Source organism: Guillardia theta (assembly GCF_000315625.1).
Source record: "Guillardia theta CCMP2712 unplaced genomic scaffold GUITHscaffold_90, whole genome shotgun sequence".
Classification (NCBI taxonomy): Eukaryota; class Cryptophyceae; order Pyrenomonadales; family Geminigeraceae; genus Guillardia; species Guillardia theta.
Window position 1 is genome coordinate 79241 of NW_005434584.1, and position 24092 is coordinate 103332.

A 24092-nucleotide genomic window follows, 5' to 3' on the forward strand; every position below is an offset into this window, starting at 1 on the left:
GTTTGAGCCCATCTACAACAAGATTGCCTCCCTCCTGCGCTTAGAGAAAGTCAACGTGATGCTGGCCAAGATGGATGCGATCGACGAACCGAGACTTTCACAGTCAATGCAAGTTTCATCTCCTCTACATCAACTCACGAACGGACAATGTCACTCAGTAGGGAACTGGAATGCTTATAAGATCTCACCATACATTTATGTGGCAAACAAGAAATGCTGCTCTCGTCACGTTTGCTACCGCACAACCAACAACTACCCCGACGTTACTCGCGCTCGCTGCCTGCAATGGAGTTGCAGATGTCACGGTTGTCGTTCCAGATACTGTTTTTCGGCTCTGGTTGGTGTTGGTGTTGGTGTCACATCAACCCCAAAGATAAAAGAGCTGGCGGTAAGAGATGTAGTTGTCAGTGTGTCAGCCTGGAGGTAGGTGGAGCTGTTTGAGGAATTCCTGACCGCGGGGTGAATAAATCTCGGTCTGAATGTGAATCTCTGATGATGTAGCAACTCCGTGCAATGAACGAAGCATATCATCTGGAAAACTATTTCCTCCCTATTCCCTTTCACTACTGCATCTACCAGAAACCTGTCTTCACATTCCAGTTTGATTTGGTTTGCCCATGGTTCCAATGATTTCTCCTCCCCCCCTCTAAGCTTTTGAGTTTAGTCTTAGCACACAACACTTTATAAAATCTTATCACACATCCAACATATTATTCTACATCAAGATCTCGAATACGTGTGTGAGCATCGCCTCGATCACATGAATGCATTTCTGCACTCATCATCTATCATTTCCTTTTCCATTTACGAATGTTGGTCGATTTCTTTCTCATCTTCTCACTTCATGTATTCTGAATGCACATTCTTATCCTTTCCTTCCAAGAACCCTTCCCACGTTGCGACGTTTTACCTAGAATTTCAAGGATCTGAATAGCCGTGTACCCGAAGGCAACTAAACTGGGGTGTAAGGACGCTACTACTCCCTTTCAGATCAGATCAGACTGATTGAAAGAGTCCCATCTGCCGACAACGGAGGATGAGATCGCCTTGCAAAGGTACCAGACAGGATTCCATGCACAGCCTCTGAGGGCCGAACATTGAGCGCTGCTTCCATGAACAAGCGCTAGCTGGCAGCATGACACCAGCGGAGGTCATCGACAATTGACTGATAAATGCTGGTACCACAATTTAGCGAAGAAATAGGTCATTTGGAACGGGATACAGAAATATGTCTGTAACTTTTCAATATCACAGATGACATTTCAAAGATCAAACACAAAACGCATGACAAACATGACCAAGTGAAAAAAAACTCGAGCCTGGCGGAGAGAGAGGTGGGGTGGGAGAATGGCGAACCGGATTATGCATGCAGCGATTGGGTCAGCATCACGTCAGAGAATGGGCAGCAGACGATGGAAGAGCTTGTCAATACAAGCGATGTTTGTCTTCTCACTTATGTGTACCTTTTTGGTACCATTTCTGTTGACAACACGCGAAGTAGTTCCGATTAAGATTGAGACTACACCAGTCCCGTGTGATGGTTTGCAGCCAAAGGATTTGACTTGGGTTGGCCCTTTGCACTCTAGTTTCTATGCAGGAGGAAGAATCATCGAAAGAGAAGACTCCCTGGAGTTGGCGAAGAAGCGCTGCCAAGAAAACATCACTAGCGGGTGTGTTGGGCTGACAGGGAATTTTATAAGTCGTTCCAAGTCCGAAGTATCGTGGACGTGGGAGCTCAGGGGTCCAGACCTAGACAAGGAAGAGAAAGTTATGTGGGTTGCACCGTCGAGCACATGCGAAAAGACCTTCGTGTACAATCGTGAATTGATAAATCAGACCGATTGTTGTCCTGTTGTAAAGCATTTGCCAAAGATATTTTACATCAATCTCAGGCATCGATTAGATCGAAGAAAGCATTTACTGGAAAGCCTTTCATCGAAAGGTGTCAACATCAGCAGGAATGTAATACGGCACTTGGGAGTCAACAGAGCTGAATTTCATAATATAACGGAGATTGTGTCAAAGCTGGAAAAAGTCCATGTAGACGCAGACATTTTGAATCAATCAATGTCGAATGAACACCTTAATTTCACTAGCGAGCGATTCAAGGGAAAATTTGCAAGTTGGGAATCACACAGACTTGTCTGGGAAAGAATTTCGCAGATGCAAGGGGCAGACGATTGGTACATTGTGCTTGAAGACGATGTGATCATGATCGACGAACAGGACGTTTTGAAACAAAAGTTGAGTATCACATTATGTTTATATCCCTCAGTGGAAGTCATTTACTTGACAGGCCGACAGGTTCCAAACTTTCTTCCGGGCAATGTGGTGCAATACCTTGGGGTAGACGCGTATGCACTTTCAGGACTTGCAGCACAGAAACTTTTACGTCACACTTCATTGGCAAGTCACGAGGTTACGACGCCAGCGCTAGATGCACATCTATCATTACTGGTGAGCAAGAAAGTCGTTGATGCAAGAATGATTTTGGGAGGCCCCCGGAACTCATTTGCCAATGCGTGGAGCAAGTTCAGTTCAGATATCGAAGTTGGTAGGTAGCATGAAGTAAAAAAAAGTCACTTCACAAAATCGACAGGAATGTACAATTTCAATCAATAAAAAAACTTAACTTGATTACATCGTCCTATTATCAAACCTGGCATCTAACTCTCCCTAGTTATTCGATCATATTCCCTCATTGGATGCACTCTGTTCAGGAATGAACGAAAATATATGTTCAGTGTCTGTGTGCCTTCTACCACACGGGTTGGTGGACATTCTTTTTATTGACCTTTTTTTTCATGAATAGACTAAATTCTCTAACTAATGATTTATATATACAAAGAAGCAAATCACCTCAGATTGATTCCATAGGAAGTATGAAAGACAGCGAAATTCTTCTAGGTTTTCGCAGTAGAACTGACCTTCATCAGGCTAGATTGCACCCTCATGCTTTTCCTGATCGATGCACCGCAGCCGCTCGCGTGCCGCTCAGTAGGTAGCGTAGGACGCACTGCATCATCCGTTGTGCTTGCTTGTCTCTTAAATACGATGTTTCTTCATGAACGTGGTCAGAAAATGTGAAATAAGAAGCAGAGCCGCTCCAGTCACATTTGAGAATTTCATCAAGAACAAGAAGTTTCTACATGTTCGCACCGTAGATGATGTTGAAGCTATGCCAGGCTTGCAAACCTCTTGACTCCAAAACTGGAAGAAACATGTTAAAACTGGAAGAAACATGTTGCATTGGAGCCTCAGTTGTGGCATGTGCTCGTGGCGGCTTCGCAAGCCGCTTCCCAGTATGCTGCGTCCTCGGACTCAGGACGAGTGAGATCAAAACCATCGACGGTCGCATTGAAAGACCGCCACATTCCTCTCCTTCCTCTACACTGTGACTGTATGCAAGCCAATCAGGTAAGATAGATTTAACACTGTACGGTCTTTACACCTTTATCGAGCTGATGTCAGTGTCGGGCCATGTGGAGACCCGACCTAGGTTCATCTGTCGGAGTGAATTAAGAGGCTGTCTCAATCAAACTCCCGGAGAACCATCACATCGAGTCTTTCGCGTGTCCGCTCTATCGATGAGACAAGCAATGGATGCAAGAGCTGCGAGGAAAGCTGCAGACAAGAAGACTTCGATCCAAGACCAGACCGTTACTGGGGTACGGTAGCTTACGCCTCGATCACTCTATGAAGATCTTCAAACCCGCGAGCGACGTCGAAGACCTCGGCGTAGACATCGTCGATCTCAACGTAGAGCGACTTGTTGCTGAGCTTCTGTTGCGTCTTGTCGTCATGCCATAGGTAGTACCATGAGAACTCGAACCATCTGCCTGTGTAGTAAGAGATCATGTGTGTTCTCAGTAGCTCCCGCAAGCCATCCCGGTAGAAAGATCTCGGTTGTCGTCGAATGTGCTGAGGCTGAGCGACAAACATGGCACAACAAGACCAGAACAGCTCAGGACCAGAGCCGTACTTGCCGGACATCGGGCCCCCATGCTCATGCTGCAGCTCTTGGAACCGATCAATCGCCTGCCAGAGAAGCTTTGGAGATTCCTCCCAATGCGAAAGCGTGCGAGATGCTCGCGAACGAAATCCCAACGAAGGTCGAAGAGAGCCGGCGACTCTTTTCAAGCTTGCAGTCATGTGCTGTCCTGACAAGTCATGGAGGGTCTAGTCTCCCGCTCATACGAGTTCAAGGTGTACTGCTGCCAGCAGAGAGGCTCTCTCCAGATCGTGTCATAGCAGCTGTTGAGAGACACCACGGTAGCTGAGAACTCCATCAGAACCGCATGAGACGGCAGAGCTGCAAGCTCAGGATAAACCAGCTGATGCGTGTTAGGGTCCACAAGCTGCGACGCCAACCCCAGGTAGTAAGCCCTGGACCGCTTGTACACTGGTCGCCTCTGACTGTGCCAACTCTCGATGCCATGGTCATGCATGAACACCATCAACATGGGCAGGTTGTCATAGAACTCTTCGATGTGCGAGAGGTACACGGCTGCCTCGTTTCCTCTGTTGGGCACCAACGCTCTCTCTACCACAGTGATGCCACACGGCAAGCCAGCAGTGGGCTCCGAGCTTAGCAAGCCTTTCAGGTTGATCCCTACGTCCATCCTCCGGTAGAGGTAGACGATGCTGTTGGTCAAGCCCATGAACGCAATGTCCTCCACCACCTTCATAGTCCAGCTCGCATCCCTCATCGCCACCACCACGTGCACTGACCCTTCAGGAAGCGGATACCGCAGACATCTGTCTGGTCCAGCCGACCTGGTGACAGTCGAAGAGCACAAGCTCTCTCCGTCGCTGGCTGATATGCCTGCCGAAGCCAGGGGGTCCATGCAGGTCTGAAACTTTGAGCGAGCATGCTCTCTTCCTCGGCACGTGACTAGGGTCTGGTTGGTGAAGCACAAGTTGGGCCCTCCCCTAGTCGACCCGTTGAACTCGCTCTTAACGGCTTCCGGTAGCAGATGAATCGCCACCTATGCTGCAAGCGCTTGGGTTGGACGTCTTAGGGTCGAAGTCAGGATCGAAGAGAGTCTTCCTTCCTCCTATTGACTTTGCGAAAGCCAAAACAGCCATTATCGCGTGCTCCTGGCTGTGAAAGACCCACATGACAGCAACATTGGAGAGGAGGAGGAGGAGGAGGAGCACGAGCCTAGCGCAAGACATCGAGTCAGCATAGCGTCACTATCAGCAACCCTCGCTTCCTCCCTCACCTTGTCCTGTACGGCTTCCTACAGGCGGCAAGGGCTCTTGCGCTACCCATGCACAAGTCCAGGGGAGTCAAGCTGCTGGTCAAGATGTTGCGGGGAAATGGCGGGAGCGCGCGTGGCAGAAGACTAATTGTGGTCTATATCCATGTTTCTGTCCCTCGATCTTTCACTATTGTTTACTCTCCGGCGGGCCTGGCTTGCTTTTTCTTCATTTTGTATCTTTTACTCCGGCAATGATATGCGCTCGTGGCGGCTTCACATGCTGGATGGCGGGGACGGGCTTGCTGGTACTGCTTCAGGCGTCTCTAGTGACTCACCTCTCCTACCGCAAGCCTGCCAGCCTACCAGGGATCTGAAAGTCACAAGGTGAAGCCCGTCGGATCGACGAGGCAGTGCATGACGACTACGAGCGAGAGACGAACAGATCTCTTCATAACATGACCGGTCAAGACTCGCTCGACAGGATCTATCAAGCTGTGATCTCACTACCGGAGCGATGGAAGTCTCGGAGGGGTCGGCGGCTTGTATGGGAAGAGCCTCATCAGGTATTCCAGCAGTCCGAGAGGCTCTTCGGATCCTTACACGCAAGACTCGGGCGAGCAAAGAGCGGGAGGTCGATCCCGTTTGCGTCATGCTGTGCGATGTTCATAGCGCAGAGGAAGCACATAAGAAGACAGCCGAAGCAGTTGTACAAGGAGAGCTTGTCCGCGCTTCTGTCGACTCACCTCCTCTCTCACCACACCGGTCGATGGTTCGAGTTCAACTGGGACAACCTGCTCTTCGATCCGTCAGGGTCGCTGGATGCCTCGAGAAGACGTCTGTACGTGGACATCGATGACGTTTACGCGCAAGTCTTCAACGAGACCAACGCGGTCGCTGATCTACAGGAGCTTATTGTCCTATTCGGATCAGGAGGTTTGATGAGAGTTTGGTTTCATGTGATATTACAAGTCAATACAAGTCATGCAGCTGCTTGCATTCTTTGCAGCTTGACCGTCTCCGCTCGTGTTTGCATATGCTTCCTCCTCCACAGCCCTTGCACTGTGACCGTCTCCGCGCATGCTCGCATATGCTCCCTCCTCCGCACTCCTTGCACTGCGATCTCTGCCGCCCATGCGCGCATATGCTTCCTCCTGCGCAGCCCTTGCACTGTGATCGTGTTCTTCCGTGCTCGCAGATGCTTCCTCCTCCGCACTGCCTGCATTGCGATCGCCTTCGTTTATGCAGACAAATGCTTCCGCCGCCACATTCTTTGCACCTTGATCTTGCTCTTCCGTGCTCGCAGATGCTCCATCCTCCGCACTGCCTGCATCGTGAACGCCTCTTCTCATGCGCGCAGATGCTTCCTCCTCCGCACTGTCTACACTGTGATCGTATCCGACCATGCTCGCAAATGCTCCCTCCATCGCATCTTTTGCAGGATGCGCGATGTAGCCCGTGCTCACAGATGCTTCCTCCCCCGCATTCCTTACAACGTGATCGTACCTGACCATGCTTGCATATGCTTCCTCCTCCACAGCCTTTGCATGATGTTCTCTGCCGCCCGTGCTCACATATGCTCCCTCCCCCGCACTCCTTGCATCGTGACCGGACCTCGCCGTGGTCGCAGATACCTCCTCCATGGCATCCCTTGCATTGCGATCGTACCCTCCCGTGTTCGCATAACGTTCGTCTGACAAGTCTCTCTTTCTGCGGTCTGCTGCTCCTGCTTTCCTTCTCCTCTCTCCCTCTCTTCTTTCCCTCCCGTTCAGCCATCTCCTCGCCTGGATTTGAAAAAAAAATAGTCAAAATCTTGATATTTACTCAACAAAGAAAAGACAGCAAAAATAATGTGTTTCAAGGCATTGCTGCCTTTTCTGTGTCCAGCATTTTCCTCTGAGGCAAACTGTTTCGTGACAACATGCGGGTTGTGCAGCCACTACGACAGCACATAGAGCAACTTCCGTCAGGTGTACAACGAGGTGAGATAATGCTGATCCGATCTTTGTAGACAATGAATGTCAGAACCTGAATTTATGATACTATGAACCTCATGACTATAAACATCGTAACTAGTGTCAGAACCTGAATTTATGATACTATGAACCTCATGACTATAAACATCGTAACTAGTGTCAGAACCTGAATTCATGATACTATGAACCTCATGACTATAAACATCGTAACTAGTGTCAGAACCTGAATTCATGATACTATGAACCTCATGACTATAAACATCGTAACTAGTGTCAGAACCTGAATTCATGATACTATGAACTCATGACTATAAACATCGTAACTAGTGTCAGAACCTGAATTCATGATACTATGAACCTCATGACTATAAACATCGTAACTAGTGTCAGAACCTGATTTTATGATACTATGAATCTCATGACTATAAACATCGTAACTAGTGTCAGAACCTGAATTTATGATACTAGCCCATGAAAGGTCGGTCTTGCGAGACGTAAACAGGAATGGATCTCACATCTTTTCAAGTCTGTAATGTGTTCATGACACCAAACTACATGTACTGATGAGACCAAGAAAGCTCTAACACCAACAAGAACAAGCCTGCTTTCAATCCACAATGTTTTAAAATAAGGAGTTGGACAAATCAGGAGAAGGTTGAGGAGAACTTGAGCATGGTAGCCTTGAACACCTTTATTGAAATTTAAGAACGAAAGAAGAAATTCGGATGGCCTCCCCTTGGAGTGTGAGCTGGGCATGGTATTGAAGCCTTGGCGGTCATCAAGTCATCTCGTCTACCTGCACCTTGACTCGCCCTCGGTACCTCACGAACTTGTGAGTCAAGAACCCCAGCAGCCCTGCTCCTATCACCCCTCCTACCGCACAACCCACTACTACCCCGACGTTACTCGCGCTCGCTGCTTGCAATGGAATTTCAGACGCTGCTTTTCCAGTTCCAGCTGGTGTTGTTGTGACATCCGCCGCATGGATAAAAGAGCTGGTGGTAGGAGATGGAGTTGTCTCCAAAGCCTCCACAACGGTGGAGCTGTTGGAGGAGTTGGAAGTGTTTGATGCAGCAGACGACACGACCATTGAAACTTTGCTCGGCCGGGTCTTCCACAAGAAGAATCGACTGCTGGATGAAGTGAGGCCGGTCATTTGCCCTCCAAGAGCTCTCGTAGCTACCGTATGGTTCAGATACACCTCAGTCACAGCGGGCCCGAGACTGGCAGTGAAGGTCAGCGAGCAGGTGTTGACCTGAGCTCCAGCATAGTCACATCTCGTAACACTCCCGCAGGCGTACACATGTGAGCTTGATAAGTATCCGCTGCCTCCCGATACCACCGTCACCGAGGTCCCACTGAAGTCGAGGATAGCCGGCTCTCCTCCCTCCAGGCTCGGCTCGGCATAGAGTCGACCGATGCAGTCTGAGTACACGTTGGCGTTCGTAGCGTGAGTGGTTGCGTAGGTTGACCGCTGAGCGCGGACAATCGTGAGGGTATTTCCAGTGACAGCCGAGACCTTCATCACCTCATTGTCAATGCGGATGAAGCTGTTTACCGTGATGTAAGCGACAGCCGCTGTCAGAGATACAGTGACTGTGGTGGTGTCAATCTGTGCTGAGAGCGTGGCTGGTGACTGCACCCCAGATGCCGCCACTGACTTGATGGAGTAGCCCAAGAAAGGCGAGTAGACCTTGGAAGGAGCCCCCCACACGCTGCCCAGGCTAGAAGACTGTTGAGTCACCTTGTACGATGCCTTGGTTGTCAAGGTCGACGAAGCAGTCGAGGATAACACGGGGTTTGTGGAGATAGCTGAGGTCCGAGCCTGCAGGGTCACGGCAATGCTCTCACTACCAACCACGTGATCGCCCAGCATCTGTCCAAAAGAGTCGAGGATGTAGACCGGGCTTGTTCCGTTGATGCGGTTGGAGCTGCTCTCAAGAACAGGCGAGTTTGGACGCATCAAGTCATATCCGTCCATCCTGTCCTGGTAGTAGAGCGGGTCGGTGCTGTACTTGGCCGGGTTGTAGATGACAGGGTAGGACAGTGAAGAAACGATCAGGTCCTGGTTCACTCCAAAGGGGGTGAGGGCAGGCGCGAGGTAGTTGAGGGAGAGCACAGGGGCCTTCTGAAGCTTGGATGGGCTGCTGATCACTGCGATGCCATCGAGGTACAACATCGGGGTAGCATCAGTAGTGCCGGGGTTGGTGATGAGAGGACGTGCGTACAAGCCAGAGTTGCTGCCTGAGATGGACTGAAGCACGCCAGTCGCCCCGATGATGGTCTCACTCAGGTACTGAGCGCTGATCGACAGCACAATCTCCGCATTCGCATTGTGCGCGGCAGCCGTGGTACCTTGTTGGCCCCTGGAGACAGTGATGGTGCTTGCAGACTTGTTGAGAGACAAAACGTATATCACCTCCTGCTCCACGAGGATGTTCGTGCCCTGCGCTGGCAGCGTTCCTGTCTTGCCCGCATTCGGTCCCATCGATATCAACGTGTCAGAGATCGAGAGGTCAGTATTCAAGGCAATGGGCAGCAGGGAGACTGTCTCGACGCTCACGGCCGTGTACTCGGCCCCAGACGCGTGCGATGCTGCCTGAGTGTAAGCCTGAGCGCGGAGAATGGTGAACGAGCCCGTGTTCAAGGCAGTGATCAGCATGATCTCGTTGCCAATCTGAATGTAAGTGTTGGCCGTGAAGCCTCTGGTGGTGAAGACCGGGAGAGTCGTGGCGGTGGCTGTGATGGAGGCCGAGGTCTTGGCTACTGCAGCCTTGGGGTTGAAGAGTCCCACCAGGGCTGCTGCTGGATGTGACGGAGTCTCGGTTCCCTCCGCCTGTGTGTATCCTCTGTACACGCTCAGAGTGTTGGCGGTCGTGTCAACGCTCGCTACCAGCATGAACTCGTCATCGACTGCAACGGATTCGTCCACGGCAAACCCGCTTGCCGATGCCACATAGATCGTCTCTACCGTACCCGCAACTGACGTCAGGACAGCCTTCTCGAGTGCCGTACCAGGAAAGAACAAGACGACACTCGCTCCGGGAAAGTGTTGCGACTGGCTGGTACCTCCAAGCGCTCTTTCGCTCACAGTGATCGTGTTGCCGGTCACCGTTCCAATCTTGAAGATCTCGCTATCAATCAAGATCAAATCTCCTGCCTTGAAAGAGGAGGCGTCCTCCACGGCGAATGAGATACTGGCTGCTGCCCGCACATCGTTAGATCTCGATGAGAACAAGCCAGCCTGCTTCAGGCTTCGAGCCGCGATGTTCACGTTCAAGAAGGTCTGAGGCGTCGGTACCGTCGGGTTGGAATAGAAGTGCTTAGACTCGTACATGAAGTCAACGCCCGTGATCTCTCCCGCATGATTCCTCCAGGTAGACTGATCCACCGACATGTCTCCCGGCCAGAACGACGGGTACGGCGCAAGGCCGTCCAGGGACTTGCTGTCCTCGAAGAAGATCACCACTGTAGTCGCCCCGCACGATGCCCACGAGAGAGTCACAGGCTGGGTGCCGTACGAGTACCCGTAGCCGCCGTCAACCACGTATGGGGCATTGGCCTTACGATCCCAGGTGATGGTCGCAGCCCCCTGAGTCTGAGTGGTGGAGAGAGTCATGGTAGTGGGGTTGAGGTAATACGTCTGTGCTGGGCAGATGTACAACGGAGCAGCAGCTGTCTGCACAGTCGAGACTGACATGCCTCCCTGCAGTTCCGCTGCGACCACCAGGCCAGTCGTAGAGCATGGGGTGCTCCCAACGCTCACAAAGGAGACAGTGGGAGCAGTGATGTATCCCGAGCCCGGGTTGACAGTGCGGACAGCAAGCTTGTACTGTGCGGCCTGTGCCGGAAGATCAGCGGCTGTGGCTGGACTCTGAGAGAGATAGCTGTCTGCCCTCGTGCTCTCGACGACAAGCTCGACCTGTGCGGCGACACCCGACATGGACGTCGGAGGCTCTACGACTACCTGAGGTGGTGTGCACATGGCTGACAGGAGGTTCTGAGATGAGACGTAGAAGTTCAGCGATCCAGTCGATGCCATGAAGCCTCGGTTCCTTCTCGCCGCGTACGCCGTCGACGACGAGTACTGGATGCCAGACTGACCCGAGGATACACGCATCTGAAGCGTCTTGCGCGTGCGGTAGTCGTTGGCTCCCGGGTTGGTCGCTTGGCAGACCTGGAGGTTGTTTCTGTTGACAGGAGAGAAGAAGGCGTTGGCGTAGGATGGCTGAGTGCACTGACCATTGAAGCATCCGCTCTCGAGAGTAGCTGTGGCCACGGCCTGTGAGGTGATGGTGCAGGACTTGCAGTCAAATGTAACAGTGGGAGCAGTGTCGTACCCGTATCCCCCCTGAGTCATGTACACGCCGTCGATGACCAACCCAACGCCCGATGCGAGATTGGTGAGCCGAGTGACGTCGATTGCAAAGTACTGGGGAACGCAGTTCCCGTTGGTGCCCGTGTATCCATCCTTCAAGAAGGTTTGGCCATTGTTGGAGTTGAACTTGATGTCGTACACGTACGGGATCGAGGCATAGCCCGTTCCTTGCTGAATGACCTGAGAGGTCCTCGATGCGGCGCTGTTGATCTGGATCTGAAGCTGTGCTCCTCCGGCCCTCTCGGGGTAGGAGAACATCAAGACGATGTTGTCGCACCCGGTCGCTGTCGACAGGGCAGCCCCCTTGTACAGCAAGACGTTCGTGTTCAGGTTTGTAGTGCCCCCAGAGGAGGTGGTTGTAGGAGGGAACGACCACGTCGGTACACCCTTGGCGGTCGCGTACATGTTGGAGGAGCCCAGCGGCGAGGCAGAGAAGGTCACGGTGGTGCCTTTGAAGGTGTATCCTGCTCCAGCGCTTGACATGGTCACTCCGGTGACACGCGAGTTCTTGTAGGTAGACTGCTCTCGCTGATATGCCTCGGTCTTACCATTGGAGCAGGCTTCGTTGAATCCGACCAGCACCGGGGAGTCCATGGCTGACGTGACCGGGTTGACAGTCTTGTACGAGTTGGCAGACGACTGCGTCACTTGGAGTGGTCGCATTCCTCTGTAGCTAGAGAACGAGGTTGATCCCCCCACAAGCACATCCACGTTCGAGTAGCTCAAGAAGGCCTTTGCAGTCGCAGCCCCGCAACCTGTGATGGTCACCGATGGTGCTGACGTGTATCCATACCCTCCGTATGTCACGTTGATGGATTGCAGGATGTTGGCCGCTGTGACAGGTACTGCCTTCGCTTGCGCAGCTGCTGACACCCCGGACGCGGACACGGTGATCGTCGGGCTCGTGCAGGTTGTACCAGACTTGGTAATGGCAATCGATGCCACGTAACCAGAGTTCATCTCGGCTGACCCGCTCGCCGCCGTCTCGAGAGAAAACAAGGAGACAGACGAGAACTCAGACGAGTACAGGCCCGTCAAGGTGTCAGTCTGCTCTCTGTTCCATTCATACAAGAAGGTGTTGCCTGTTTCGTACCTCATCGCAATGCTCGACGAGAAGTTCTGGGAGATGTACGCCTGCGCCTGAGCATTGCACGTAGCCGGAAAAGTAACCAAAGGAGCTGATATGTATCCGCTACCTCCGTTCTGGAGTACCACCTGAGACACGCTGTTTCCATTCAGCAACACAATGGCTGAGGCTTGCTGGCCTGCATAGGTCAACCCCGTCAGGCCATCAATGTATGATCCGGATGGGTTCGGAGACTCGATATTGACAGTGGTTCCTGAGGGGCAGTTGTTTCCTTGTACTGCAACCTCAACGCGTCGTACGCCTGAATTTCCCGACAACAAGAAGACTCCGTTGAAGTAGGTCGTCGTCCCCGTGCTGGTCACACACTGACCGATGAAGCGAGGAGGAGACGTGTATCCGCTCCCCGCGTAAGTGATCTCAAACTTGGACGTGGCCCCAGAGATAAATCGTACCTCCGGCTTGTTTCCTCCCATGCTCTGAGGACCATCCACATACTTGATGCTGCAGTCTCCTGCGAGCGTTCCGCCGGTTATGACCATCCCCGTCACTCCGTATCCCTTCACGTACGAGCTCTTGACCGGCAGCGTGGTTGCAAAGTAGTACCTCGTCCTCTCCGCGATAGTCTTGGAAGCGTCGTCGGTGGATCGAGTGATGTAAGCATTGACGTTCTTGGGATAGGACTTGAACCTGTACCCAGGTATGGTGATCGACACAGACTCGCCAGGCTCCACCCTCGCGCTCTTGGCAACGATCAGCTCCAACTGGGTGTAGATGGTGTAGGGCTTGTTGGCTATGTCGACGTTCCGTGGCTTGTTGCCGTTCGAGTCGACCACCCAGTACACGCCTCCTGCTCCCTGCTTGATCAAGTACTCGTTGGACCCGATCATGGCGGTCATTCCTGTGTATCGGCCAACGTTCTCCTTCACATGGATGCTACAGTCGCTCAAGAAAGACGATGGGAACTCCTGCCCCACAAGGAAGCAAGGGGTCGGCGAGTAGTACGGGTTGTAATCGAGTATCGTCTGGGTGATAATATTCTGGTTGGCCGTAGACATGATCACTTCAAACACTGGTGCTGTCGTCTGAGTAACCCCAGTAGGCGCGGCCGACAAGAACACTGATGGGATGGTCACGTACCCGCTGCCCTGGCTGGTTACGCTGACTGTGGCTACCGACATGAACAGGTTGAGGGTGGGGGGGGTGGTTCCAGTACAAGTTGCAGTAGGAAAGCTCGTGTACAACCCGGGATTGGTGATCTCGACTCTGTACGCGGGTGCGGATGTAGAAGCAACGACTGACATCACGACCTGGGCGCTGGCAGCGATCAACTGAGTTCCAGCAGCTGCAGTGAATGTGATGCTCTGACAGTTCTCCAGAGTCACAGCGTTGAGCGAGAGCTGGGCCACCTGATAAGAGATCGAGGCTGAAGCAGAGCTAGCAGCACCAGCATCTGATTGCGAGATCGTCACGGTCTGAGCAGATGCCTGCACAGTCACGGTGTACAGCCCTGCAGACTTGACCTTGATGGCGGTCACAGATGACCCGCTTGCTGCTGCTGTAAAAGCGTTGTTCCTGCACGAGATCTGCATACCAACGTAGTCCGATGCCGATGCAGACAAGCCAGCCGTGTAGCAAGCCTCATGCGTGTACCCCAGAGGGCTTGGTCCCGCGAACCGAACCTTCGACAGCGTGTAAGACGACTGCCCTCCGACGTCGTAGTCCGACGCTCCCCAAGGGCACTGCTTGTGGCTCCAGCAGAGGTCCTTGTTCTTCTTGTAGCCGTCATCAGAAGGTGACAACACAAACACTCCGTCCACGTCCGCATCACCCGATCGATGCCTGTTACCATCGGCAATGTACCCCTTGGACAAGTAGGCCCTAGCCCTGTCCTCGGAGCTGCCAAACAACTCCCACTCCAGCTGCGAGGTGAAGGTCTCGAACGCCGAGTTAGATGACTGCACTCCAAACAGAGGCCCGGACTCCTCCACCTCGTAGGCAGGAAGGTTGACAAACAAGGAGTCGCCCGCAAACAAGCGGGTCTGCGGCACGATGTTGAGCACGACATCCGAAGAGGACGCAGTCATCTGCAACCCGCTGGTCTGCGATCCCGACACAATTGCTTGCGATGGGAAGTTGGACGTAGCCTGAATGGACAGAGCGAGAGCCGACTGCTCCGAGCTCGGGTTCTGAATCTGAAACTGCACCGTGTAGACGCCCCTGTCGTACAGATAAGCCTGCGCCTTTGCTGCAGTGATAGTTCCAGTCTCAGTTGCTGCAGGTGAGATGATGACCACAGGTGTGAGGTAGTATCCATGTCCAGGGTCGGTGATGGTGATTGCAGTGACCGCGCCACCCGAGATCGTTGCAGTGGCAGTTGCTCCCTGTCCGACCCCGTACATCACATTGCCTCCAGAGCAAACTGAGTTCTTGTAAAACTCAGACCCACAAATCACAACACTAGGCGGCACAGTGTACCCAGACCCTCCTGACAGCGCAACAATCTCGCAGATGCCGTTCGATCTCATCGCGTTGACGTTGAAGTAAGGGTTGTACACAGGCAGGTTGGGCGACTGCTGGTAAGTCATCTTGAACTCGTTATGCTTGAACGTACATGTAGAAGCGAAGTCGGCACCATGGATGTTTCCACTGACCGCGTTCGAAGCCACGTTGACATACTCGCCATTCCTGCTGATCCAGCAGGGGAAGGTGTCAGGAGAGGCAATGAAGCCAGTCAGCGATGAGACCGTCACCGCCTGGCTGGTAGTCAAGGCGTAGTTGGGCTGTAGCTCCACTGTCATCCACACAGTGTTTGAGGTCACGTTGGAGCTGGATCGAATGGTCGCATGCGGGAACGAGGGGTCCACAATGTAGCCCGCGCAGCTTGACAGCACCGATGGATATCCGTACACTCTCTTGCCCGTGTCCTGCTTCATTGTGTACGTCTGCACTCCAGGCGCTGCACTCGGCGCGTCACTGGAGCTGACAAGCAACGACACCGATGGACACGATCCTCCGTTCTTGTAGGCAGAGTTCGGGTTGATCATACGGAAGCAGAACTTGTACTTGGTTCCAAGCACCAGCGTCTGGGTCACAAACTGGAACTGGATCTCACCGTTTCCGTTGTTGTAATCTGCTTTGTTCGCGATGTTGTTACCCGAGATCGTTGTAAAGTATCCGCTCAGCGACGTGCTTGAGAGCGGGCTGATTCCATATTCATCGTAAAAGTCAACTGTGGACGTGGACGTGAACATCGGCAGCCCAGTCAACGTAAACTTGGTCTGTTTGATAATGTTCTTGTTCGGCCTCAGGGTAACACAGACAGGATTGACTGCACCTGGCGCAGGATACAACTGGCCGATGTCGTACTTGTTGAACAGGTTGCTCGTCAAGAAGAGAGGGTTCTTGTAGCTGGAAAGCGGAAGCGTTGCCGTCTGCGAGTTGGTCTGCTCGCCGCTGGCAAACGAAGCTGAGATCGACACAGTCGGATTTGACTGCGGCGTCTTGCCATTCACGAAGGCATATTGAAGCACATAGGTCCAGCCAGCCATCATACAGTGGGTCGTTATTCCCTTGATGGGCATCTGACAAGTGGAAGATGAAGGAAGGTGAATGATCATCTGACCGTTCGACTGAGACCACTCAGTCTTCTGGATGATCGGAGAGTAGTAGTCTGTTGACGCCGGTGATAGTGCAGTCAGAGATGTCTGCGTGGTGTCTGTTCCCGTCAAGCCCGCAATGGTGATGGTTGCACCGTACCCATTCAAACCAAGATCAACATTCGAGCGGAGAGAAATGGTCAGTACGTTGTTCTCTTGGATCAGAGGCGTCTGCTGGGTGATCAACCGGGTCAAGAAGCCCTTGTCGTAGACCTTCAAGGGACAGGCATCCCCATCCATCTCTCCATCTTGCAAGGCGCGATTCACAGGGGATACAACCATCTGCACAGTCTGCGTCGTCGTGTATGATACCTGGCTGTTCTGGCTCTGATACAGGGCATTCAACGTCAATGTGACCGTCTGGCAAGGCTGCGCGACCTTGGAGTTCTTGAGAGGAATTGCGAACTTGATCTCATGGCCTGAGGGGAGATTCTGAGCTGGGTTCAATACAAGCTTGGCTATGCCAGCTGCGAAGTTTGCAACCTTGTTGACTTCTCCAGCAGTGAGAGCGCTGGTGAAGTATGCAGTGCTGGCCTTTGATGGTGTCACAAGCGAGTGAGTGTTCCAGTCGTAAGATGGGCAGTTGTCAATGTCCGGGTTGGAGTTGTCCTGCGCCTGGCTGCCTGACAGGCCGGACAGGGTGATGGTTGCTTCATTGTACTGGCCTGCATTCAAGTATGTTTGAAGGTTGAAGTTGGTCTTCAGAGTCACACAGATGTAGTTTGTCACGTCCGGTCGAGTGGTAACCTGTCCGATCTTGTACTTGGTAAACGACGGCTTCTCAACAAGACCCACTGATCCTCCGAGGTTCGTGACAGCCTCATTCTGAACCTGGTTCGGCCCAGTCGTCAACGACACTGTCATCGTACAGGCCGAGTTCTCCCTATCCGATACCCTCCAGCTCCACGCGAAGGCATAGTCACCTCGCGCGGCCAGAGCCTGGGTCAGGGTCAGCTTCAGGGTCCCTGACGACTGGCTCCAGTCCATCGTCGACCCGGTGTATCCAAAACTTGGATCTCCAATGTCAACCTCCGTCGGATAAGACGAGCTGGAGCACTTGTCCGTCAAAGGATTGCCTCCAGCAAACCTGTTACCCACCATGTTTACCTTGGTACCAGACTCCTGAGTCCCGCACAGACCAGTGAAGGTCAAGATGGAAGAAGTCTGGATATCGAAGTTGGGAGACAGAGTCACAAACATGTTCGACAAGGAGCCTGTGTCAGACGAGCTCTGGAACATCCTTGCCCCGATCTTGTTTCCGACCGCCTGGAGAATCTTCGTCGAGGGACTGAAAGTGATCGGGTTGAGCGTGATGGACTGTCCGGTAGATCCCGTGCAGAAGTCAGAGATCTGGCAATACTTGCCCGACATCGAGATAGAGATGGGCTTCGATGCTGCTGACACTGTTCCCGGTGTCTTCAGCTGAAACGAGAAGATGACAACCTCTCCTGCTTGAATGTACATGCCTGGCAAGAGCTGAAAGGTCAAGGTGCCCGCCCCTTGGACAAAGTCGGCTTTTCCAATCTGGTTTCCGTAGCTGATAGACTGGAACATGCTTGGGAAGAGCCCTGCTTGAGTGCTTTCACATTGACATTTGTTCTGATACAAGGCTGTCACTTGATCTGGTGTACTAGACCCTGTCAACCCGGAGATCGTCAAAGTTGTGGGAGTAGATGATGTCGGAGACGAGTAGATGGTCATGGATGGTACGATCGTAACAGTGATGCACACGGCTTGGTTGATACCGTCTGTGTTCCCTGCAGCGGCAGCATACACGAACGTGGGGTTCTTGGTCACTCCGATAGCTCCAGCCTCCTTCCTCACCGGAAGTCTTGGCCTGTCTGAGCCGAAGCGTTGTGACTTGTACTTGTCAAACGGTACTTGGTACACGAGGTTTGCTGTGCTGCAGGTGGTACTGGCAAAGGCGGAAAGACTCACTCCGGTGCAGTCAGACGATGTGGTTGCAGGCTTCTCGTAGACAGACACGAAGGCCATCTGATGCCACTCCTCGTTGATGCCTCCGAGAGGCGGCAGAGGTCCCAGACCGTTCTGCTTGGATGATGTGTCATAGTTGAGATACATGCTCACTTTGCTGATGAAGACTCCTGTCACGGTGCTAGGCGCATTGCTGCTCAGCCTCAGACGCAGCATCTCTCGCTGAGCGTTCCACTCACAGTAGTCAAACACATTCGCCCGGAGCTGCTTCAGGTCGAAAGCGTTCGATGACACATCGCCTACGATTCCCATGCATCCAACTGCTCCTGGGCCACTCACAGACAGTGACAGGTCGCTCGAGATGGCTTGTTGCCAGGGCTCCTGTACAGACTGAGAGATCACAATGCTGTTCTGCTGCGACATCCAGCTGATCGTGCTCTCAGTGCTCTCAGTGCTTCCACGTGATGCACCGAAGAAGTTCGACCCTCCGGTGAAGCCGGGCATGTAAACTTCGACCACATGCCCAGGAGACAGAATGCTGGTCTGCTTGGACTTGGTCAGGGTGTTTCCAAGCTGACCCCAGTAGATCTTGAAGTTGGTCGCCTTGAGATCCTTCACGCCATGGTCGAAGTGGAGTTGAGCCATCTCGGCTATGGTTCCAACCGTGGTGGTTGATCCGACAGTGAATGTTTGCCGATCGGCATGTACAGCTACCGAGCAGCAAGCAAGAAGCAGCCATACCGACATCTGCATCTGTCAGCAGTGATGTCACTTGCGAACAAGCATCGATCATCAACTTTCTCACCCTCACCTGCATCATGCCTTGCATACCCGCTGAGCAAAGCGGCCCTTCACAGGGCTTCAAAAAACTTGAGGTTGTCATACGAAAACAACATGTACCCTCCTCTTCGACGATCCAATGTCAGAGGACACCAGGGGTACTCAAGATAATCCACCGCCAACTTTGATTTTGCGGAAAGATTGGAATTGGTCTGTTTTTCCACGTAATAAAGATTTATCGGATCGATGCATGTTTATTACGAAGAGCTCCAAGTTTTTATGGTTTATTGGATCACCTTCACTTGCTTCCGGTACAAAATATAGCGGCCAGCAATAGCCGATCAGTTCAGCACCGCTGGCCTCTTCCTCGAGCAAGTTCGCTCCTGGCGGCCCCCGGGTTGAGTAAAAGCTCCTCGTACACCCTTACAGCCTCGAGATAGTAGTAAAAACTCTCGGCAATTGTCCTTTGACACTAGCCGGCCGCCCCCGGCAGGCCCCGAGTCTCGGCAGAAGCTGACAGTGAGGCGGACATGGACTCAAAGTGGATTTTAGGGCGATCAATCGCCTTCTTCACTCGAAGTCAGTGGTGGGGAAAACGGTGACTCGGTGAGTCAGTTCAATGGCTATCAGCCTCATATTTTATCCCTCGGTTCTCTTGTCCTTCTCTTGTCTTCTTGTCTCAGTCTTGTCATGTCGTGTCTTGTATTCTTCTTCTCCCTCATGCTACCTCATTTCATTTAGACCGCCGGAGCGTAACCACCCACGGGAGGTGATATCAACTCATCTCGGGCAAATGAACACACTTGAGGTGCTCAAATCAGTCTGTGAACTTCACTCTATTCGGCAGTGAGTCTACTGTTGCCGTCTGACCTCTCAACTAAGATTCGATGGTCCGGATAGAACGAGGAAGACGTTTCTCTGTTCCCTCTTCCCATTTTCCCCTTTCCACTACCCTTCTTATCTACTATCCCTTCTTTTCTCTCTAAAGCTGTAAGAGTAGTTTCTGAGTGACAGAAGTTTGTTCCCTCCGTCCTCCCTCCTTTCTCTCCTCCCTCCCCCTTCCCCCTCCCCCCTTCTCCTCCTCCTCCTTCTATTCTCTTCCTCTCCTCCGAAGAATAGAAGGCTACTTTGACCCAGGCAGGACCATGTCACAAACTCATCTAATGTTTTAAGAGGAGAACCCCAGCAGTAGTTGACTACACGTTTAGTCCGGCCTTTCTCAGCTTCTTGGATCCGTTGTCCGTAGAGTCGAAGGCAAACATCCCCTCCTCTCCCATCGGCCCGAGCACCTGCCCCAAAGTCACTTCCTTCCTCCCTCTTTCCCACCCTCCCCTCCCCCCTTCCCTCCTCTCCTCTTCCTTCCCCTCCCTCCTCTCCTCTTCCTTCCTTCCCCCTCCCTTCCCTCCTCTCACCGGCGCATGCGGGATGACATGGATGTCTATAGTCTGCTTCCCAGACGCCTGGGCGACAGGAGGAGCCACAAACGCCATGGGTGGCTGCGCAGCTGCAGCAGCGTGTCGGGCAAGGCCAGCAAGGCCATCGACCGTCTTCAAAAGAGCCTCTGCACTTCCCTTCTTCCCCGCCGCCTCCTCCTCCACTCGCTCCGCCCTCTGCAGCAGCGCCAAGGATTTCTCTTCCTCCAGAGACAACTCGTTGACGGCAGCTGCAGCGGAAGCGTTGGAGAAGATTTTCTGTTCGAGCAGGTCCTCCTTCCTCTTCTGCATCTCCGCACTCTCCTCCTCTGCTCCGTGGGCCTTGGCAGCAGATTTCTGCATCTCTGCTCTGCTCTCCTCCACCTCCTTCTCCAGGGCGCTTATCTCAGCTTCCAGCGCCTTCGCCTTCCACTCGGCCTGGGCCATCGCCAAGCTCGTCTCCTGAGCCGCCATCCCTACCGCCTCCTGCCCTCCTCGGGATGCGTTCACCGCCTCCTCTCGAGCCATCATCACCCTCTCCAGGTCTGCCTGGGCCTCTGCCAATTTCCTGCCATAAAGCTCCTCCTCTGCTGCCGCTTCTTGCGCATACAGCTTGGCGTCTATGATCTCTTCTTCCTTGTGAACGAGAGCAGCTCTGCGATCTTGGTAGGCTTGTTTCGCTCGCTCCGCCTCCTCTGCAGCCTTCTTGGCATCCTCCTTAGCCTCATCGGCCATCGCCACCTGCACCTTTGCCGACATGGAAGTTTCCATGAGCTTCGCCTTGGCCCTCGCTAGGCTCTCGCCAGCGACGTCTCGCCTCCACGTTGCTCGTTGGATCGCCTTGGCTTTCACCTCATCTACTCTGCGATGAGCAACTGCCTCATCCTCCTCCTCGCGAGCCTTGGCTGCCGACTCTCTCGCTGCCTCCAACTGCTTCTTCGCCTTTTGAGCTTCACCGGCCGCTCGTCCAGCTTGACTGCGCATCAGGCTCTTGTACGCCTTGGCTTGCTCGACCTCGAGATCGTAGTGGTTGGAAGATGCAATGGCGCGAGCAAGCTGGTCCGTCAGCCGAGCTTTGACTCCCCAAGCCACGTCGCTTCTCTTCCTCGCGGCTTCCACAGCCTTCTGTCGCTCTTGCTCGGCATCTCGCAGCTCGCCCTGAACCTTCGAAACCTGTTTAGCGTATATGTCGCGAAGGTTCTCCATCTGCTGAGCAGTCGATCGAGAAGAGAAGAGCAAGTTTGAAAGAGACTGTCTGATCTCCTCATGCTGTTCAGCAAGATTCTGGGTCTGCTTGTTCATGTTTGCCAGCTTGTCCTGCTCCTCTTCTATCTCAGCATGCAACTTCTTCAGTAGAGCATGGCTTTCCTCCCATGCCTGGGCAGCGATGCGATCGACAGCAGCAGCAGGCCGAACAAGCTGACGGACGTAACGGATCCTTACCGGCGTGATTCTCTGCTGATACACTTGTAGAGGGCTGTCATCCTGGTCGATCCTAGTCCGGTGAAACTTTTTGTAAGAGGTCATGAGCCTCCGGATCTCCGCCTCTGTCGCCCTCGCGTTCTCGATCGCAGTCTTGTACGCCATGTAACTTCTCTGAAGCAGCGCCAGATCCCGCGCGCTCATGACCGGCACAGGCCGAACGCCTACTGGACGCCGGTAGTAGCCTAGCACATCGTCACCCTCACCTTGCCAAGGCTGCAAGCGCAGAGCATTCGTACCAGCGAACTGCAGGAGGGAGGAAGCAGCATCAAGACTTGAGATCTGCGAGACGACGAGGACGAGAACAACAGAGGCAGCCACCACCAAGGGCGCTAAGCCTCCAGGCATCTGCCTGCCCAGCCCTCCCCATGAAGGCATCCCCGCTCCCCCCTGACACAAGCAGGATCAGCACGAGCTTCAAACATCATGGCCTATGATGAAGAAAATGCCAATGACATAGACGAGAAGAGATGATGAAAGATATCAACCAATCATAGGAGAAGGAAGAACAATTCAAGAGAGAGTCTATATGAAGATGGCAAACATGATAACATGGAAATGAAACACAAGACTTCATCCCAAGAATGTCAGCTCAGTTCCATGGCTATCAGCCCCATCATTCCCCATCTCTCCTCCTCTCCTCCTCTCCTCCTCCCTCCATGTTAGATTGGAGCGACATCATTCCGAAGAGTCGGCGATTTTCCAGTTACATCCGTTATTTTGTATTCTTGTTCCGTTGCACAACCGTTGATCAATCGTACCGTTACGATTCGGTTTCATCTTTACACGCCTCCCAAAGTTCGGTTGCGCTTTTGGTGGTTGGAATTTGAAAATCGAGACGTGACATGCACACGTACATGTAGTACTACTGTGCTCATTATTCATCACAATACCTCGCATCTCTCTTCCCTCTCCCTCGTGCTTCCTCCTGTCTTCTGCTCTCTTCCTGTCCTTGATATCGTTTCATTCTCTCACCCTACTTCCAATTTCTCTCTGTCCCGTTAAGCTTGCAGGTGGCATCCCTTCAACGCTCTCCCCTGCCCGAAAGGTCTTGTCCGAAAGGTCTTGTCAACGGCATCCATCCATCCATCCATCCATCCATCCATCCATCCATCCATCCATCCATGAAAGCTCCGCCATATCTTCTTCAGAGCCTTGTAAACTCCCTCCAATAACGTCTAACCTTGTGTGGCAGTCAGTTCTTTGATGAGTCCTCATGTGTCAAGCTTGTCCATTTTCACAACTGTAGACGTCATTCTTGCTAACATCAAACCCATCATCTGTATTAACATGACCAAGTATCATCTGTATCTACATGACGAAAAATCACCTGTATCAAAATGACGAAATTTGTCTCAAGGAACCAACTAACAATCTCATGTCATTGCGAACACAGCTGAAATATTTTTTCTCCTCAGTGTTTATTAGCATCTCTATTTTCAACTCCTCGTAATGGCTGCCATGGCTTCGGGAGATTCAGCAAACGCTTGCAAGAGACTGCAGAAGGAGCTCATGACCCTCATGATGAGTCAAGACGAAGGAATCTCAGCATTTCCTGACGTAGACAACATCTTGAACTGGAAGGCGACTATTCAAGGAACCGAAGGGACGCCATATGAGGGTATGTCTCTACCTCCCTCTCTTTGACATCACTTTGCCCTGTACCAACTCCTGCTCCTCCTCACTCTCTGCTCCTCCTCACTCTCTGCTCCTCCTCTGCTCCTCTGCTCCTTACTCCTTACTCCTTTTGACTCCTTACTCTTACTCCATGCTCAATCTTTTACGTCCTCCTCTCTTGACATTGTATCCTTTCGGTGACGAGGCTTGCAGGGCTTGCTTATGAGCTCTCTCTCGTCTTCCCGTCCAACTATCCTTGTGCTCCTCCGACCGTCAAGTTCATCACTCCTTGCTTCCATCCCAACGTCGATGTCTACGGCAGCATCTGCCTTGACATCCTCCAAGACAAGTGGTCGGCGGTGTATGACGTCAGGACGACGCTCCTTTCACTCCGCTCTCTTCTTGGAGGTATTCTCCCCCTCCCTGCCCTTTAGATGACGTGCCATGCAGAGCCTAACAACGACAGCCCTCTCAACTCTCTTGCTGCATCCATGTGGAAGAAACAAGATGGTAATGCGCTTCTAGTTCGAATTCATCTTTGGGCCCTCCCTCCCTCCCTCCCTCCCTC

The 24092-nt window shown here is 52.6% G+C and overlaps 7 protein-coding genes across 7 annotated transcripts in view; 1 reads left to right on the forward strand and 6 right to left on the reverse strand.

Annotated features, from left to right (window-relative positions):
- Window positions 1-3678: 3678 nt before the first annotated feature.
- GUITHDRAFT_115977 (hypothetical protein) lies at window positions 3679-3993 on the reverse strand (the record flags this gene model as incomplete). Its single annotated transcript, XM_005824760.1, has 1 exon — window positions 3679-3993. The coding sequence occupies one exon, from the start codon at window positions 3991-3993 to the stop codon at window positions 3679-3681; it is 315 nt and encodes a 104-aa protein (XP_005824817.1).
- A 155-nt stretch (window positions 3994-4148) lies between these two features.
- On the reverse strand, window positions 4149-4847 carry GUITHDRAFT_115978 (hypothetical protein; the record flags this gene model as incomplete). Its single annotated transcript, XM_005824761.1, has 1 exon — window positions 4149-4847. The coding sequence occupies one exon, from the start codon at window positions 4845-4847 to the stop codon at window positions 4149-4151; it is 699 nt and encodes a 232-aa protein (XP_005824818.1).
- Window positions 4848-4956: 109 nt separating this feature from the next.
- GUITHDRAFT_115979 (hypothetical protein) lies at window positions 4957-5275 on the reverse strand (the record flags this gene model as incomplete). Its single annotated transcript, XM_005824762.1, has 2 exons — window positions 4957-5164; window positions 5226-5275. 2 exons carry the CDS (start codon window positions 5273-5275, stop codon window positions 4957-4959), a joined length of 258 nt encoding a protein of 85 aa, XP_005824819.1.
- A 919-nt stretch (window positions 5276-6194) lies between these two features.
- Window positions 6195-6887, reverse strand: GUITHDRAFT_56256 (hypothetical protein; the record flags this gene model as incomplete). The annotated part of the gene is made up of 1 exon (XM_005824763.1): window positions 6195-6887. A coding segment is annotated over one exon (693 nt), but the record flags the coding sequence as incomplete, so codon positions are not given.
- A 934-nt stretch (window positions 6888-7821) lies between these two features.
- Window positions 7822-18878, reverse strand: GUITHDRAFT_115981 (hypothetical protein; the record flags this gene model as incomplete). Its single annotated transcript, XM_005824764.1, has 2 exons — window positions 7822-7866; window positions 8004-18878. 2 exons carry the CDS (start codon window positions 18876-18878, stop codon window positions 7822-7824), a joined length of 10920 nt encoding a protein of 3639 aa, XP_005824821.1.
- A 1331-nt stretch (window positions 18879-20209) lies between these two features.
- Window positions 20210-22255, reverse strand: GUITHDRAFT_115982 (hypothetical protein; the record flags this gene model as incomplete). Its single annotated transcript, XM_005824765.1, has 3 exons — window positions 20210-20302; window positions 20426-22092; window positions 22147-22255. 3 exons carry the CDS (start codon window positions 22253-22255, stop codon window positions 20210-20212), a joined length of 1869 nt encoding a protein of 622 aa, XP_005824822.1.
- Window positions 22256-23368: 1113 nt separating this feature from the next.
- GUITHDRAFT_158551 (hypothetical protein) overlaps window positions 23369-24092 on the forward strand; it is a gene marked incomplete at both ends in the record, with an annotated part of 1020 nt that continues 296 nt past the window's right edge. The window contains 3 exons of the mRNA XM_005824766.1: window positions 23369-23528; window positions 23738-23932; window positions 23975-24034. Of these exons, the coding sequence (XP_005824823.1) occupies window positions 23369-23528; window positions 23738-23932; window positions 23975-24034 (415 nt within the window). The remainder of the gene's footprint in view (window positions 23529-23737; window positions 23933-23974; window positions 24035-24092) is intronic.